The sequence below is a fragment of the Impatiens glandulifera genome, chromosome 7 (assembly GCF_907164915.1).
Source record: "Impatiens glandulifera chromosome 7, dImpGla2.1, whole genome shotgun sequence".
Taxonomy (NCBI): Eukaryota; Viridiplantae; Streptophyta; class Magnoliopsida; order Ericales; family Balsaminaceae; genus Impatiens; species Impatiens glandulifera.
Window position 1 is genome coordinate 24,502,960 of NC_061868.1, and position 16,592 is coordinate 24,519,551.

At 32.2% G+C, this 16,592-nt stretch overlaps 2 protein-coding genes across 2 annotated transcripts; both read left to right on the forward strand.

Moving 5' to 3' along the window:
• The first annotated feature begins 4,672 nt into the window (after positions 1-4,672).
• Positions 4,673-14,746, forward strand: LOC124945023 (serine/threonine-protein kinase BLUS1-like). Its single transcript, XM_047485387.1, has 21 exons — positions 4,673-5,135; positions 6,600-6,854; positions 6,990-7,114; positions 7,207-7,251; positions 9,313-9,394; positions 9,532-9,600; positions 10,001-10,171; positions 10,265-10,330; positions 10,690-10,758; positions 11,598-11,660; positions 11,809-11,855; positions 12,241-12,522; positions 12,787-12,923; positions 13,005-13,099; positions 13,161-13,196; positions 13,290-13,349; positions 13,429-13,533; positions 13,683-13,737; positions 13,847-14,003; positions 14,073-14,124; positions 14,201-14,746. Exons 1-21 carry the CDS (start codon positions 4,965-4,967, stop codon positions 14,243-14,245), a joined length of 2,187 nt encoding a protein of 728 aa, XP_047341343.1. The 5' UTR covers positions 4,673-4,964; the 3' UTR covers positions 14,246-14,746.
• A 901-nt stretch (positions 14,747-15,647) lies between these two features.
• LOC124944993 (mavicyanin) lies at positions 15,648-16,530 on the forward strand. The gene is made up of 2 exons (XM_047485348.1): positions 15,648-15,859; positions 15,962-16,530. The coding sequence occupies exons 1-2, from the start codon at positions 15,676-15,678 to the stop codon at positions 16,339-16,341; spliced, it is 564 nt and encodes a 187-aa protein (XP_047341304.1). The 5' UTR covers positions 15,648-15,675; the 3' UTR covers positions 16,342-16,530.
• The last annotated feature ends 62 nt before the right edge of the window (positions 16,531-16,592 follow it).

Below are 16,592 nucleotides of genomic sequence, written 5' to 3' on the forward strand. Positions count from 1 at the left end.
TGAGCACGAACTCTCTTCATCCACACGATGTAGTTTTCTTTCGAAAACATAGAAATCTTGGAGGAGTTGGCATCTTTAGTCATGATTCAGGTTCTTTAGAAGCTTGAGAAGAGAAAACTTGGCTCTAATACCACTTGATAGGATCGGTGCTAACAGTAGAGACTAGGGTCTGACTATTGTTAACAACTTATGATAAACTCTTCGATAGTAATCTTGTGAGGGATTATTATATATTTCTATTCTTCACAAATCCTTCGAACTCTTGAAACGGTTTCAAGTGAGGAAGTGTTCGTCGGATTTGAAGCTTTGAACGACTGAAGGAAAATGGTAGAAAGTAAAGAATACGTGGAGTTTTATGGATGTTCGGAGATAAAACTCCTACGTCACTTCATCTTCCACAACCGAAAGGATATCTACTAAATACTTTGAATCGAATACAATTTACTGAACTATGAAACTCTTTGTTGAATAGAACAACCTCTGTTCAACTTACAATATTTTCAATAATATTCTCACAACTAGACAGTAATTGATTCTCTCTTTTAATCTTGAAGAATGTAAAAAGTTAGTAAGAGCAAAAATGAATGAGTAAGCAAGCAACTTCGTGTGTTTAATTGATCCAGTTGATTCGCCCGTTGTCCTTGAGCATCTATTTATAGTAGAAGGACACCAACGATCGAATCTTCTTTGTGGACACATGACAAGTGTCCATTGGAAGGCCGCACATAGTACCAGAATACAGCAGACTCTGAACACTTTATTAATTATTTATAATATATATCTAAATATATAAAATAATTAAGCATATGAAATATAAATACATTGTTATTTTTTTTATTTATAATTATAATTTTAGAAATCAAACTAGCCTTAACTAATTATCTAAAAGTAATTGATATTGATAACGGTGATCGAAATGAATAATAATAATACTGAGAGGGTGAGAGAGTAAAAAAATGAATTGATAATTAAAAGATTGAGTCAAAAGCATGTGTGAAAAGATGAAAAGATATATAATATTAATAATAATAAAAATTATTTTTCTTTATTGAATGAATCATCTAAATATGTTTTTTTTTAAAAACTTTATTGAATAAATTATCTAAATATTTTTAAAAAAAAATGGAAATAGAAATGGAGATAAAAGGGTGATTTTTAAATGAGAGAGAGTAAATTGATAATTTTAAAATATTATTAAATATTTTTATATCATATTTATATTAAATATATTTCTAAAAATTAATATATTCATATAATTTATTTTAAAATATATTATTTTTTAATTTAAATCATTTATTAATATTTAAAATTTTATATTAATAAAATTTTATAAAAAATAATATATTAATATAATTTATTTTCAAATATACTATTTTTTTAATTTAAATCATTTATTAATATTTAAAATTAAATTAATAAATATATATATTATATTAATTATTAAATAATATTATAAATTTAAAATTAAATAAGATAGACGTATAAACTAAGTTGACATGAATAAGATGAAAATAAACTGTAAATTAATAAATTCTTTATTTTAGATATTGGCTGCCCAATTTTTATTTACCAGCCTAAGTAATTTTTTAAGAAGGCCCATGCCTAAAGTAACAAAAATTATAAAAATTAGAAAATCTGCAAATTGAAAATAATATGACAATCAATTTCAAGCCCGATTTCAAGGTGCGATTAAATACAAAAATATCTCGAAGGGGTATCATATTTTGTTATTATAAATTGTTTGGATATAATTCTAACTCAAATTCAGATTATATATATTATCTTACCTGTTATCTACGATATCTGATATGTTTATTCTGGTTATTTCGATAACTTTATTAATTGAATTATGTAGATGCATGATAAGATTATAACTTGGTTTAGATATCATATGGTAATGCTAGTTATTAAAGAATGATTTTCTTCATTTATATAGGAAAAGTTTCGAGACATACATGCCTATTTGAAGTCTGGAGTGTTAAGAAAATATCTAATTTAATCTAAATACACGATAAAAGAAGATATAAAAATAAAGTGGTAAAGAATAATAAAGAACACAACATATAACGAGGTTCGGCCAACAATGCTTACATCCTCGGGAATCGTCCATTCTATTGATTTTCCATGAAATAATAATTCAATTAACCTTATGTTACAATGTCTCTATTTATAGAAGTAATTAAAATCAAAAAAGACTAAACTACTACTCCTAAGTCCAATAAAGGCTTAAAGCCCAATTACAATATATAAACTAATAAAATATGAGCCCAAAACCCAACCATCCCCACCTTGGGCGAATACCGCGCTTATTGAGATGTGATGAATAAATAACAAATTCAACAATCTTCACATTGACGAATTTCACGTTCCTTAGGAAATACATGAGTCGTACTCATCAATCTCCACTTTGACAAAAGTCAATCCATCAAGAAATAAGTGGGTTCAACACTTCAATCTTCATCTTTGCTCGAGCCATTCATGAGATAATTTTTCGTACCTCCACTTCCACTCAAGAGCCCTTAGAAGAATAACAATCTCCACCATCACATATATCGCGCCATCAAAAGGTTATAAGTCACACATCAATCTTCACTGCTCGAGCCATTCACAAGATAAATCATTATACATCCACTTCCGCTCAAAAGCCCTTATAAGATAAAATCATAGAGTTTATAACACCAAGTAAATTTGGATAACCACGTTATTTCAATGACAAGAGACATTCAACAACTTTTCCCAATCTTTGTTCATACCCATTGACATATGCGAAAACTAGAATTAACAATTCTATATTATGTCAAAATAATTTTTACCTTTGTTTGCCACAAATTGAGTGTCTTATTTTTCAAGTCCAACAATTGACTGAAACCAAAATACCGATTAGACCCTAGACAAACTTTCATCATTTACTTTTTCAAAATCAGATATCTATCAAAAATTGAGGACACCCAAAACGAACTTCCATCGTCTACTTCCTCAAAATAAGATATCGATCGAAAAATGAGAAGACCTGAGACGATCTTTTATCGTCTACTTCATAACAAATAAATTAGATTATCACGACATCTCTTTTCTTAAACTCAAGATCTGACAAAGTATTTGTCACTCATCTTGCCTTGAACGTTGCTTACTCAACCAACTTGAACTTCATACTTCTCCTTGAACAAATTAACTTGCAATCTACTAGTTTCTTGAATCCAAAAACAAATAACATTTCAAGAATATTATTTCAAGATTCACTATCTCTCTTCAATTGTCTTCACCAATGCTTTAAATGATCATTTATAGTTTCTCTAAACGAAATCGAATGTCCTTCCATTTGAATTGATTGAACCTCTCATCTGGCCCCTTTTTCATGACTAGAAATCTCATTCAAGGTCTCAATCATATTAAACATCATGTCCCATAGTTGAGAAATGGTTGTATCAATAACACATTGTATCACGTAAACTAGGAATAACAATTACACAAAGTATCACGTCACATAGTTGGGAAATAATTGTATCAATGACACAAAGTATCACGTAAATTAGGAATAACAATGACACAAAATATCACGTCCCATAATTGTATCAATGATACAAAGTATCACGTAAATTAGGAATAGCAATGACACAAAATATCACGTCCCATAGTTGGGAAAAGTTAGAAAATAGCTGTATCAACTACACAAAGTATCACACGTAAACTAGGAATAACAACGATATAAAATATCACGTAAATTAAGAATAGCTTGACAATTAATAGAACTTTGTCATTAAACATGCATGTCTTTCAGCGACACTGTCACTCATAATAAGTAAAAAACACCATTTATAGATCAATCACAATAAAACTATATTGCTAGAGTAACTTTTATATAAATAACTAGTTTGAATGAAAAAATACACATTTAAATGGAGGCCAAAATACCTATGTATGGCAAGCATACTTTAGTTTATCACATTCATGATCACTCTTGTTATAGAAGGTTGATTTTATCATTGTTATCACAAGTCTTCAAAGTTTTAGTCAACTTTTAATAACTTTTAACTCTAAGTCTCTTTATTTTTAACGATATGACTTTTTTTATTATTTACGAAAAGTAGCTTATTAGCTTTCAACATCTTCCATACAATGAGAACACACTTTAAGATATTCCAACCCCTTTCATTTCATTCTTGAGTTTATTAAATACGAGAGGATAGTTCATTCAACACTAAAAAGCTCTTAGACAATACTAGGTCACTCTTAGAACTTATACTATAATAGTATAAATTTCTCGAACTAACAAATTTTTAGATTTTGAGGATCATCTTAAACGAGACACGGCACTTAACTTACTTTATCAAATATTATTCTAAAACTATCATAATTAATATGGATCTTCAAAGTATCAGGATAAGATAATGTAATATTATCTAAACTAAAAGTTACGGTTTCAAATATACTTGTAGTAAAGATTATTCTTAGAATAGAATATTATGAATTAAATTAAATTGTTTGGATGTTTAGTGAATCAAATATAATATAATGAATAAAAATAAAATGGAAATTGTTACATAAAATAATGATTTAAAATTAGAAAGATTTTAAGTAAATGGGGTATTAATTAATATTGGTAGTATATGGGTTGGGCGTTGATATATATATATATGATATATATACACGTGAGTGTAGCTCCGATAATCCACGTCATGTGTCAACTTACTCCCTCCCGTTGAACCCTGAATTGCGTGCAATCCCATGGCAGTCAACGCATCGACGATTACGCATCGACCGGATATGGAGAGAAGATTACATTCTCTCAACTAAGATCAACAAAGTGCACACACTCAACATAAATATATTTTGACTCTTCAACAAGGGAGGGAGAAAATCTACAGGGGATTTTATTCTCTCTTTCTCTCTCTCTCTTTCTCTATCTCTATCTAGATTATTGGGCGGAGATCTCTTTCCTCCGCACCTTTCTCCGGTGGTGTGCCATGGGCAAGTTGGCCAACGGAAAGGGTTTTTCAGCTAATCCCAATGACTATAAGCTCCTTGAGGAGGTCGGTTACGGTGCCAGCGCCACGGTTTATAGAGCGATCTATCTCCCACTCAATGAACTTGTGGCCGTCAAATGCTTGGATCTAGATCGATGCAACAGCAATCTGGTTCGCCTCTTTTCTCTATTTCAGTTTTATTTTCACTTCTTCAACAAATTCATCAAGCTTCTTTCTTTACTTTACGGCTTACTTGATTGGATATGGGATTGATTTCCCATCCTTCTGCTGCAGATTTTTGCCAATACTTGTGCTTTTTCTTTTACTCAGTATGTTGATCGAAAGTGGAACAATTCATAGAAATTAAGTATCTTAGATCATCTGACCTGGGAAATTTGATGAATGATTGTCTAGTTGTTGTTTACCACTGGAATAATGCTTTATTCGCTGAATTATTTATTAGTTGTTAGACCTTTGGATGCTCCCAGTGTTCTAATCTCACATGCAAGTTATTTTGGTTTGATGTGAAGAACATGACTTACTCTATAATAGGTTTGAAATGATGTTTGCTATCATTGCCAAGCAGCAATATGTTATGCCCCTTGTGCAAGAACCAAAATCATCAGTTGATTGATGCAAGAAGCATAATCCTCTCTCTCCTGTGCATTATGTAGAAACAACTCCACATCATTCTACATCTTCACAAGAAATTGATTGTTTAATGGAAAACGAAAATACCCTTTTATAGCGAGTTTATTCCAGTCTCCTCAGGAATGATTCTCACGTCCCGAAAGACTTCCAAGAGTCTTGTTTCTACGCTGTTCAACGAGCCTATGAAAGGAATATACTAGAATAGAATGAACAATCATCACTTTTTCCAATCCTAGAAACCTAATTCTATTGTTGATACCATATGCATGCTTGACCTCTCGTATATATAAATATATTTTTTAAATAAAGCTTTAATGTAGCTCATAATATGTTTTATTTCCAAACTCAAATGAGTCGCATCATTGTGCTGACGGAAAAGAATCTACGACCTTTTCAAGACGATTTGAGTTCATGAAGCTAACTTAATCATGTTTTTAAGGTTAATCTTATCATGCTTTGTCTTCCATCACCAACTTCCCAATCTTATTAAATGATTGTTTGATCATCTAAATTTTGTCTTAGCGTAGTCGAAAAATAATTCCAAGAAGTCGTGCTTATACATTTTTTCATAAATTGTTATGCAAGATATTGTTTTTGGTAATAGGATAAATTATCGTGTGGGTTTATATAGATATTGTTGCAGAAAAGAGTTTACAACGGTCTGCTAGGGTCAATTGTTTATATAAACAGGAATATTCCCATATTGCGTCAGTTGTTTATATAAACAGAAATACTCCCATATTGCAATTTCACAATGTCTTAACATGTCCTTCACTTAAAATCCTACTTGTCTTTGTTAAAACTTAAAACAAATCAAGTTACCTAGATCATGCTTGGGCTATATGGTTTGTTATATGGCAATATCCCTCTATTCTCTTGAATATCTCATTTTTCTAAATGAAATCTATAAATTGAGTCATTTTGTCCAGAAGACTGCATCAACTGCTTGAATATCTTTTGAATGGACACTGTGTTCTTTTGCAGGATGATATTCGTAGGGAAGCTCAAACAATGAGCTTGATAGATCACCCCAATGTTATAAGGGCTTACTGTTCTTTTGTTGTTAACCAAAACTTGTGGGTTGTAATGCCTTTCATGGCCGAAGGCTCTTGCCTGCACCTCATGAAGATTGCTTATCCAGATGGTTTTGAGGAGTCCTCTATTTGTTGTATCCTCAAAGAAACTCTCAAGGCCTTGGAGTACCTGCATCAACAAGGACACATCCATCGCGATGTTAAGGTTTGCCATCTTACATGATGCATAAGTTGTGATTAAGTATCTTTGGTTTCCACTCAATTCCTTCTTTCTATTCCTCTCCAATTTAAGTTGACTGTTTTTGGGTTGATTTGATTGTTTTGATTTTGCACTTTGCAGGCAGGAAATATACTACTTGATAGTAATGGGGATATAAATCTTGGTGATTTTGGGGTTTCTGCTTGCATATTTGACAAATGTGATAGACAAAGATCAAGAAACACTTTTGTTGGAACTCCATGCTGGTGAGTTAGGTGGAGAAATCCATGAAGGCTGTATATCTATCTATCTCGTATACTCCTCTTTGATTGTAATTTACTTAAATTATGTTTTATAGGATGGCACCAGAAGTGTTGCAACCAGGAACTGGATATGACTTTAAGTGAGTATTATCTTTGAACTTGTTTGATGTAGGGTTATTTGAAAAATATATGTTCTATGTAAAAAGTGGGTTATTTGGGTAAAATGATGAAATTTTCCTTATTATTTAATATTTCCTTTAAAATAAAGTAAGGATAATTGGTAATTTAGTTGATGCTTTGATTGATGATGAGATAAAGAGTTATTTGGATTCATCTAACAAGGCCTTGTGATGGATATAATGTGGGTACACAGCTCATTTACCTTCAATTTAAAGCATTCCTCCATCCTTTGTGATGTTTCCCAAAAGGAAATGTTAATAGAGGGCCATAGTTAGGAGGGTAAATGTAAAACATGTTGATTTACATGGTAGAGTTACCTCACTAGCATTTAATTTTTTTATTTTATTTTTAGAAAAGTCTCACTCCAATGGACAACCAATACATATATTGGAAGTGCAATTACAACATTCTTTTCTGTTAAGCAACAAATGGGTCTCATATGCAATAAATGGCATGCACTTAAATTTTGTTATATATTCTTCACCTTTTTTATTGGGAAAATTATCATTTATAATCAATGTGGAGTTGTTCTTTAACATTAAATGCGATATCATAAAAGTAAGCAGGACAAATATGTTTGGTGATTTAACGTTATTACCAATTACAACAATATTATTCTTTTCAATTTCTGCAAAGGGATTAATTTCCTTCAATATCAACTTCATTGTAGAGCAATGAATTAATAAGAGAGACAAATTTGAGCATTGAATGTGCAGATAGAGGGAATAACGGGGCTTCTCCTTATGAAAGCTCCAGCCGCCATGGTTAAAGAAGGAAAATGGGCTGTTCGCCCGCCGATCGGAGGTGAGGGTGCGGGGACACCGTTACAAAATTAGAAAAAATGTCAATCAGATCCTTGTTAGTGAGAAAATACATTGGATTATCAAGAGGATGATGATAATATAACATAGGGTTTTTCTGTACGAGAGGTCCAAGGATGAGCAAAATAGGCTGCGTATGAATGAGAGTGACAAATGCATTGTGAAGGTAGGCTCATCATGGTGAGAAGTTTTGTTTTAGTATCTAACTGTGATGAAAATGAGGTTACTGAAAGAAGAATGAAAAAAACCTGAAGTGACACAAAGATTCGCAAATCAAATCAAGATAGGAAGGGAAAGAGATTAAACATTGATATTAATTATGATTACAAAAGGTGAAGGGAACTAGCTTTGATAGTGTAATGCAGAACGCCACGAGAGTGAAGAGGATCCCCCTTAAAGTGGATGTTAGCAGTTGCGAGAATCTTGACTTAGAGCAATGAGTGATTCTCCGTACTGGGTCTTGAGTTGAGATGCTGAGATATTTAGGGGCAGTTTTTGATCATTTTGATGCCTATTTGACTTGTTTCAAGATTACAAAAGTATAGGACTTGTTTAGGGGTGATGATCGCAAGGTCTTTGATTTCCACTTGCTGATTACGAGATATATATATTTTTTATTTTGTTCTTGACTATGTTATTAGTGGCATGGATCTTGATGTTAACTGTATCGAAATGAAGATATCTCCTTCAATATTTGACGCATAATTGCGATTTCAGTGTCATTAATAAATTGGTTATAAGAAGAAAAAAGCATAAGTACTTATTCTTGGATTAAAATAATTCAAAAATATATATAGGAGAGATGATGGTTGATTCTAAAGTAGTTTATACTTAACAATCTCTCTATGTCTTTGCTTGTCAGATTTACACTTGAAGATTGATATTCCCTAATTTGGACAAAGTTCTGGGAAGTTTCATAATCTAGGCATTGTTTCCATGATTGAGCTCTGACTTGATTTCTAAATTGCATTTGCATTTTATGATTTGTATTTACAACGTTCCCCCACTGTGTTCACGATTATTTGGATGCATGACATTGAGCAAAAATTGATAGCTTACTTTATGTGTACTTGCTTTGGTAGAGCAATTAATTCCTGAATGAGTAATAATATCGGTCTTCATGATAACTACTACAGAAAGTAGTAAAGCATTAAGGATAGTAAAGTTCCTCTGATCACTGGTTGTTTATTACTGTTTCAGAGCTGATATATGGTCATTTGGAATTACAGCATTGGAGTTAGCTCATGGTCATGCACCCTTTTCAAAGTATCCTCCAATGAAGGTATATGGCTTGTAGTTGCATGATAGAATCCCATAAAGCAATTTTGCATTTTGCAGTATTTATGTTAAAAGTATATCATGAAATTACAGCACTAGACACTGTTCAACATCTTTTTTTTTGTTCTCTATGACGAACAGGTTCTCCTGATGACCATACAGAATGCTCCTCCAGGACTTGACTATGACCGAGATAAGAAATTCTCTAAGGTACAAGGATCTTATCCATGAAAATTCTATGAACATTTATAAGTATGCCCTCTTATATCTGTTGGAACATATGAATTGAAGGATAAAACCACAATTTGTTTTATAATTAGGTAGAATGCTCCATGCTGTGTTACCAATTTATTTATTTTTATGGGAAAAGATAAAATCTTTTATTAGTAGAACTAGTCAAAAGGCTCATAAGCAAAGTTTTTCAAACAACTCCACATCAGAGTTTCAAAATCAAACAAGCAATAAAAAAGAAAACTATCTCAAATCTTGATCAATCTTTCACTAATAAGCCCCCACTCTTGCAAATTGTCCTATTATTCTAACATGCTATATTACCAAATTTAATAGTTATAGAGACGGATATAGTAAAAGTATTTTATATCATGCACAGTCTTTCAAAGAAATGGTTGCCATGTGCTTGGTGAAAGATCAAACAAAGAGACCCACTGCAGGAAAGTTGTTAAAGCATTCATTTTTCAAGAATGCTAAGCCTCCACAGATTGCGGTGAAGAAGCTTTTTTCTAACTTGCCTCCACTTTGGAATCGAGTGAAAGTACTTGAGGTATCTCATGACAATAATGCTTAATTTGCTCTTCTTTTATTTTATTTACCTTTTTGTTGTGCATTTTGATGCATTTGAGAAAATCTTTTGCAGCTGAAAGATGCTGCTCAATTAGCTCTGAAGAAAATGCCTTCGTCCGAACAAGAAGCATTATCACAGGTCAGAATTAATAGTTCCATGTAGAAAGTATCTTTATGGTACTTTAACTCTTCTTCTGTAAGAAAGTTGTAGCATTTAGCTAGCGGTGTTCTTTTCATTCATACTAGTATTATTTCATCCATACAAGCAACAAAATCAGTTTTTCTGTGACCAGTTTAAAGTTTCATTCTTCTTATCAAGTGTTTAAGATAGAAGATTTGTGGTTGTCTACATTGTGGTGATGAATTGTAACTATTCTATATTTATTGGTTTATGAAGGTGAAAATTGTCAGAATTTTTGTGGATACTGTTTTTGTTTTACCTTCTGCCTTTTTCTTCTTTTAACTTTTTTTTAATTAAATATTGTTTGTTTCTTCCAGAGTGAGTATCAGCGAGGTGTTAGTGCCTGGAACTTCGACATTGAAGATTTGAAAATTCAAGCATCTCTGGTGTGTCTTTCACATTCAATCTTTTGACCTTATATGAAGTGTGCTAAGTGATATGATTAATTAATCCTTTTAAGACTAGTGTTACTATGAGAGCCCTCACATTAGGAATAATATGGCCAACTTACACAACTTTTTTAATAAGATCAAAAATATCCATGTACTATTAAAGGAGAATATTATTCTTCCACTTCTTTAATAAAGTGCGACATTGACCAACTGCTAAATAAATTAACTTCCATTCATTTTATCAATGGACCCGTTATTGCCTTCTTCCCATTACTCTTCCATTCATTTTGTCCCTAAAGTCAGTTTGTTTTATATCTTGTACTGTTCCGTTAATTCATCAATTTTCCCTGAAACAACTACTCTATGACATTCGCTACAAACCCTAGAGCTGTTACTCAAACAATTGGAAGTAAAATTGAAGCGGGACAGAAACAAAGCTAAAAAGAAAAAGTGTTTCAAAACTTAAATATGAATGAAGAATTGGAGTCAATAGAGAGGTGGAAATGGAACAAGTTCCCATCGGCAATATTATACTATCCTCAGTGGTGAATGATTGCACTTCCTTGAAATCAAGTCAAATCCCCTCGTGGTGGAATGGATCCTGTCTGCCATAAGTAGGGCAATTAATACGATTCAGCCTTCACATTAAATGGAAAAAGGGAAATAATGAGTCATTTTTGTTAAAAGTAACTAAAGTTAAGTTTATTTTAACTGTTGGTCAATGTTGCTCCATTAGTGGTGCATGGGTAATTTTTCTCTGATTGAAAATTAACTTATAAATTTTCCCTTTTTTCCCTTACATTATCTGCTCAACCTGAAATTTCCTTTGACAGTTAGAAGATTATGACGAAATCAAGGAAGAAGAGGAATACATGAAATTTGGTGCTAATAGTAAGGTTGTTGAACTATGCATCTTTATTTTCTGAAACTTTTGCACATTGTCAGTTTTATCCGACTGTTCTCTATTCCAATTGATTATTAATCTAATCATTGGTATGTTCTAGAAGTTTTTTCTAAAACTCTTATGTCCTTTATCGCTGATAGGATAGCAGTGTTGGAAAATCAACTTCTACAAGTGATATTATCTCCAGGTAGTTTAGTTATTTCAGTGCTATCACATTGATTCTTGTTTTTATGTAATTCTCCCCGGTACATTTTACTTCTAATAGTGGATATGTGACCTTTTATATTCCCAACTACTAGTTTTGAACTAAGAAGTTGTTTTGGGCCTTGTTTGATGTTGGTTATTTGAGATTAATTTTAAATAACCCACTATCCAATCATCAATCACATCATTCAAATCATCAACCAAAATAACTTTTTATTTTTTCATTATATATTTATACCTCTAATTTCTTTTTTTCCCTAAATAACCTACATTAAACTAGGTTACTTGGTTATTCAAATAACCCTAGATCAAACTAGGCCTTGGTGTGTTGTCTACTTGTCTTTCACATTCAAACATTTTTTTTTCAGTGAACAGATAAATGGTGGTGAATTATCTCAATCTGTCTCCTTTAATGATAAAGGAAATGTTCCAAAGAGTGATTTGCTTGATTCCAGTTTTCAAGGGAAAACTAGTCCTGAACAAGTGGTAGTATCAGGAACTCAGCTCCAACCATCAACCTCAGAGAAAGATAATGTACAACAGAAAGCAAGAACAATCCCAGGGAAGCAGCGTCAGACTCAGAGTGGCCCCCTAATGCCCGGTGTTGTGCTAACTCACTCAGCATCTGAAAAGATCCGCCCCTTTGAGAGGTTCCCTCCAGTTTCAATATATTATATCTGTTATTCTAAACTCTAAAATATATCTTGACATAATAACTTAGGATGCATGATCATATATGTTATTTTATAGCTACATCTTTTATAGCGAAAAACTTACTGAAGTTTAGCCCAAAATGAAGAAAATATAGGTTTTAATTCATGTGCGCTCTCTCGCCTAATACTAGTTCCTTTAGTTATAATTGTGGCATGCAACACGCTGCATTTAACTGATAGAGGGGGTTTTCCACATACCAGATATGAAAATGATAATCAATCATTGATTGAGAAAAACCAAAATGACATCCGAAGAACACCAAGCCTTAGTGGTCCTCTGATGCTTCCAAACCGAGCATCGTCTAACAGCTTATCCGCTCCAATAAAGTCATCAGGAGGTACTGAATTTCCTTGCATTGTTATCTTTCCTGGTTAAAATTTGTAGATCATTTTCTCTGAATTTGTGTTTTCTTATATAGGGTTCAGAGATTCACTGGAAGACAAGTCAAAAACAAATTTAGTGCAAATAAAAGGGCGATTCTCGGTCACATCAGAGAATGTAGACCTTGTAAAGGTATATTTTGCTTTGATCGTTTCTTCTAAAAATGTCATGCTAAAGTTATGATCTTTTTCAGGACATTCCATTGTCGGCAGTTCCTAGGCGTTCTCAAGTAAGGTTTTGTCAATTAAGAAGTTCTATGTGACTTTGTTCACTTTTATATGTCCACTACTTAAAAAAATTGTATTGTCATTAAATTCCCTAGGGTTCACCATTAAGGAAGTCTGCTAGTGTTGGAGAAAGGATATTTGATGCCAAACAAATGGTTTGTTACTACCATTCGATGATGCCAAACTACATTTTCATTAACGTAATTAGAACTGATAATGATGCTTTTGCTTCAGCCTATAGGTCAATCATCAGCTAAAGAAGTTTTCAACACTAACATATCTGCATCACTTCTCATGCCACAACTTCAAAACCTTTTTCAGCAAACGTCTTTTCAACAGGTAAAGATAACCCTGAAAGTTGTAACAATTCCTGAACTTAAAGAGGTTATGGCAGTTGGGATGCTGTCTAACCTCTTATTGTTTTTGTTTATCAAACTTTAGATATGTGAATAATATTTGGTTGTTGTTTGTGTACAAACCAAATACAGGATTTGATTGTGAATATTTTGAATAACTTGCAAGGTGCTGCTGGTGAGGTAGAAGGTGAGTTGAAGTGTTGTTCTGCAGTTATGAATAATTTGAATTATTGCATAGACCATTAAAAAGAAAGAAAGAAAAATCTTATTTGGTTGTCTTAATTGTTGTGTATCAGCTTCTCCAAATGGAAAACTGCTTCCCCCGCTACCTAGGATTTCAGATAGCAACGGAAATGTAACTACCATTGCACAGGGGGTGGCAGAATCATCATCATCGGTAGCTTCTGAACGAGAACAGATGTTGCTTGCGAAGATTTCTGACCTTCAAACTAGGTAGTATGTATATTGACTGAGAAGAAGGAATTAGAACAATCGTCTAATTATTGTGCTGTTGATTTACAGGATGATCGAGTTGACTGCTGAATTGACTGCAGAAAAACAGAAATACATGCAAGTAAGTTGTCGAATTCTTTTTCAGAAAACCAGATATTTGTTTTTATAGTTTGTTAACATTTTTTATTCTATGGCAGTTACAAGAAGAAACGGATAAAGTGAGGAGGGAGGCTGATGCTTGAATGTGATGTTTGTGTAACATGTGAAGTAGTTGTATGTGCGTGTGAATTTGATTGGTGAAAAAAACAGAAATTTCCTTTTATATGACGATGGTGAAAAAGAAATGGCGAGGAAATAATCAAAATTGATGATTGTGTTCATGCGCGTGACTGCGAGCAAGCGATGAAAAGGAGATGTCGTTGATGTCTGTGGTATAGTTTCAGTATAAACTGAATCGTATCTCTGTCTATACAAATCCTTTTGTCATTTATACTGTGACCATAAAATAATCCTCTTTTTCGACTTTGTTTGAACTTTTAAATTTAATTCATCAGATTTATAGAGAGAAAACATACTCTAATAATAATAATGGTCCAACTGTCTACCATGTGATTTTGCTGGCCAATGGTAACAATAATGATGCTCTCACATGTTCCCCCATCTATCTATCTTATGACTTACTATTATCTTATGACTTACTAATAGTATGTTTAAATAAATACTCTTAAAATCATTTATTTTTATAGAAATATTATACTTAACAATAAGAGCTTGTTACATACTGGTTTTTCATGTCTTGTTTTGTTTGTTTTTTTTAGTTTTTATCTCAAAGTACTTTGTTTGACAAAAAAAAATAGTTTATTTGAGTTTTTAATTTGTTAAATTATTATGATATTTTTTTGTATTTAAATTTTATAAAAATAAAATTAGAGAATTATAGTACTTTTTTTTAAATTAATGACAAATGATTTGATGATTAAAATTATAGTGATACAAATTCACATCAAACAAGCTTTAAGAAGTTTTTGATTTTAGGTTTTTTTTTTTTTTTTGGGTGGGGGTTACTCAACTTTATATAATCTATTCTATTTTTTTTCTTAATTGTCAAATCATTTAATACATCAATTATAATATTCTTATTTTATTTTTGTAAATTTTAAATAAAACAAATACTATATGAATTCAACCAATTATAAACACAAATATCATATTTTTTCATAAAATAAAAAACCCTCAAATAAACAACTTCAAACAAGCCCTTAGATAGATCCTCTGCTTTAGTTTACCTTCTTATTTTTCTCAACAAATTATTGACTTAAAATAATGTAAATTTATTTATGTATAAGACCTTGTTTGAATAAAGAGTGAATTTGTTTACATCTTATCTTCAATAAAATTATCATCTACAAATTATAAATATTTTAGAGGTTTAACTTATCTAATCTTAAATAATTCATTTTTGAATAGTATTTTAACCTAAACAATATAATTTTATGAGGAAAAACCTCATAACAATCAAGGTAACTTTTAAATAACAACGGGCAATATTAATGTAAATTCGAACCAGTTTGTCCTTTTATTCCACTGTCACATCTATATCTAATAATATATATATATTTCTCCATTCTGAGTTCTTTTGACAGATTTAGTATTTGGAGAGAGAGAGAGAATAATGGGTAGTGGAAGAAGAACATGGAGCTTAGTACCGTGCCTGTTTTTGTTGATTCTGTCGAGAGTTTTAAGTTATGAATACAAGGTTGGAGATTTAGATGCTTGGAACATACCATCTCCTTCAAATCCAAATGTGTATACATACTGGGCAAACAACCACAATTTAACCATTGGTGATTCTCTCTGTAAGTTATTATTATCTCTCTCCTATCAATTGAATTAAAGATGATCATCCATTTCGATCTGGTGAATGTTTTCTTTCTTTCTCTTTCCATGGGATTTTGAAGTGTTTCTATACCCACCAAGCCAAGATTCAGTTATCCAAGTGAATGGGCAGTCATATAACAGCTGCAGCATTAAAGATCCAATCTTGCTTATGAACGATGGTAACTCCCTCTTCAACATAACTAAAGATGGAGTCTTTTACTTCACCAGCGGTGTCTCCGGCCACTGTGAGAAGCACCAGAAGCTTCGGATCTCTGTCGGTGGAAATGGGTCTTTCTCAGATGATCCGGCAGCTCCTTCTCCCTCTTACCCAACTGTTTTTGGATCCATCCCAATGGCTCCTTCCTCCCCACTTACATCCTCCTCCTCCGCCGCCGCCACATCATCCTCTTCATGGCTTATATTGTCAGCTGCCATAGCCTGTTTGACCCTGACCCGATAGATGGCCCTGGTTCGTGGTGATTAAGGGTAGTATGGACATTTCACTTTCCAATGATATTTTATATTCAATTTGATTTTTCCTAGGATGTTGTCTTTGTTACTCTGTCTGTCTCTGTAGAGGAGCATAAGATTCTATTTATTTTTCTGGAATTGGAAGTTGAGCCTTGTTCTATAATAAATAATGTTTGTATGCCTATTTTACCTTTTCCTACTTTCTATAAAGAGAAAGCAATAAATAAATTGGAACTGAAT

Excerpts from the sequence above, each read along its gene's own strand:
- LOC124945023 (XM_047485387.1), top strand. The coding sequence starts at position 4,965 with ATGGGCAAGTTGGCCAACGGAAAGGGTTTTTCAGCTAATCCCAATGAC. Across the intron at positions 10,759-11,597 it reads TGAAAATTCAAGCATCTCTG|TTAGAAGATTATGACGAAAT; the intron begins GTGTGTCTTTCA and ends TTCCTTTGACAG. Across the intron at positions 14,004-14,072 it reads ATTTCTGACCTTCAAACTAG|GATGATCGAGTTGACTGCTG; the intron begins GTAGTATGTATA and ends GTTGATTTACAG.
- LOC124944993 (XM_047485348.1), top strand. The coding sequence starts at position 15,676 with ATGGGTAGTGGAAGAAGAACATGGAGCTTAGTACCGTGCCTGTTTTTG. Across the intron at positions 15,860-15,961 it reads AACCATTGGTGATTCTCTCT|TGTTTCTATACCCACCAAGC; the intron begins GTAAGTTATTAT and ends GGGATTTTGAAG.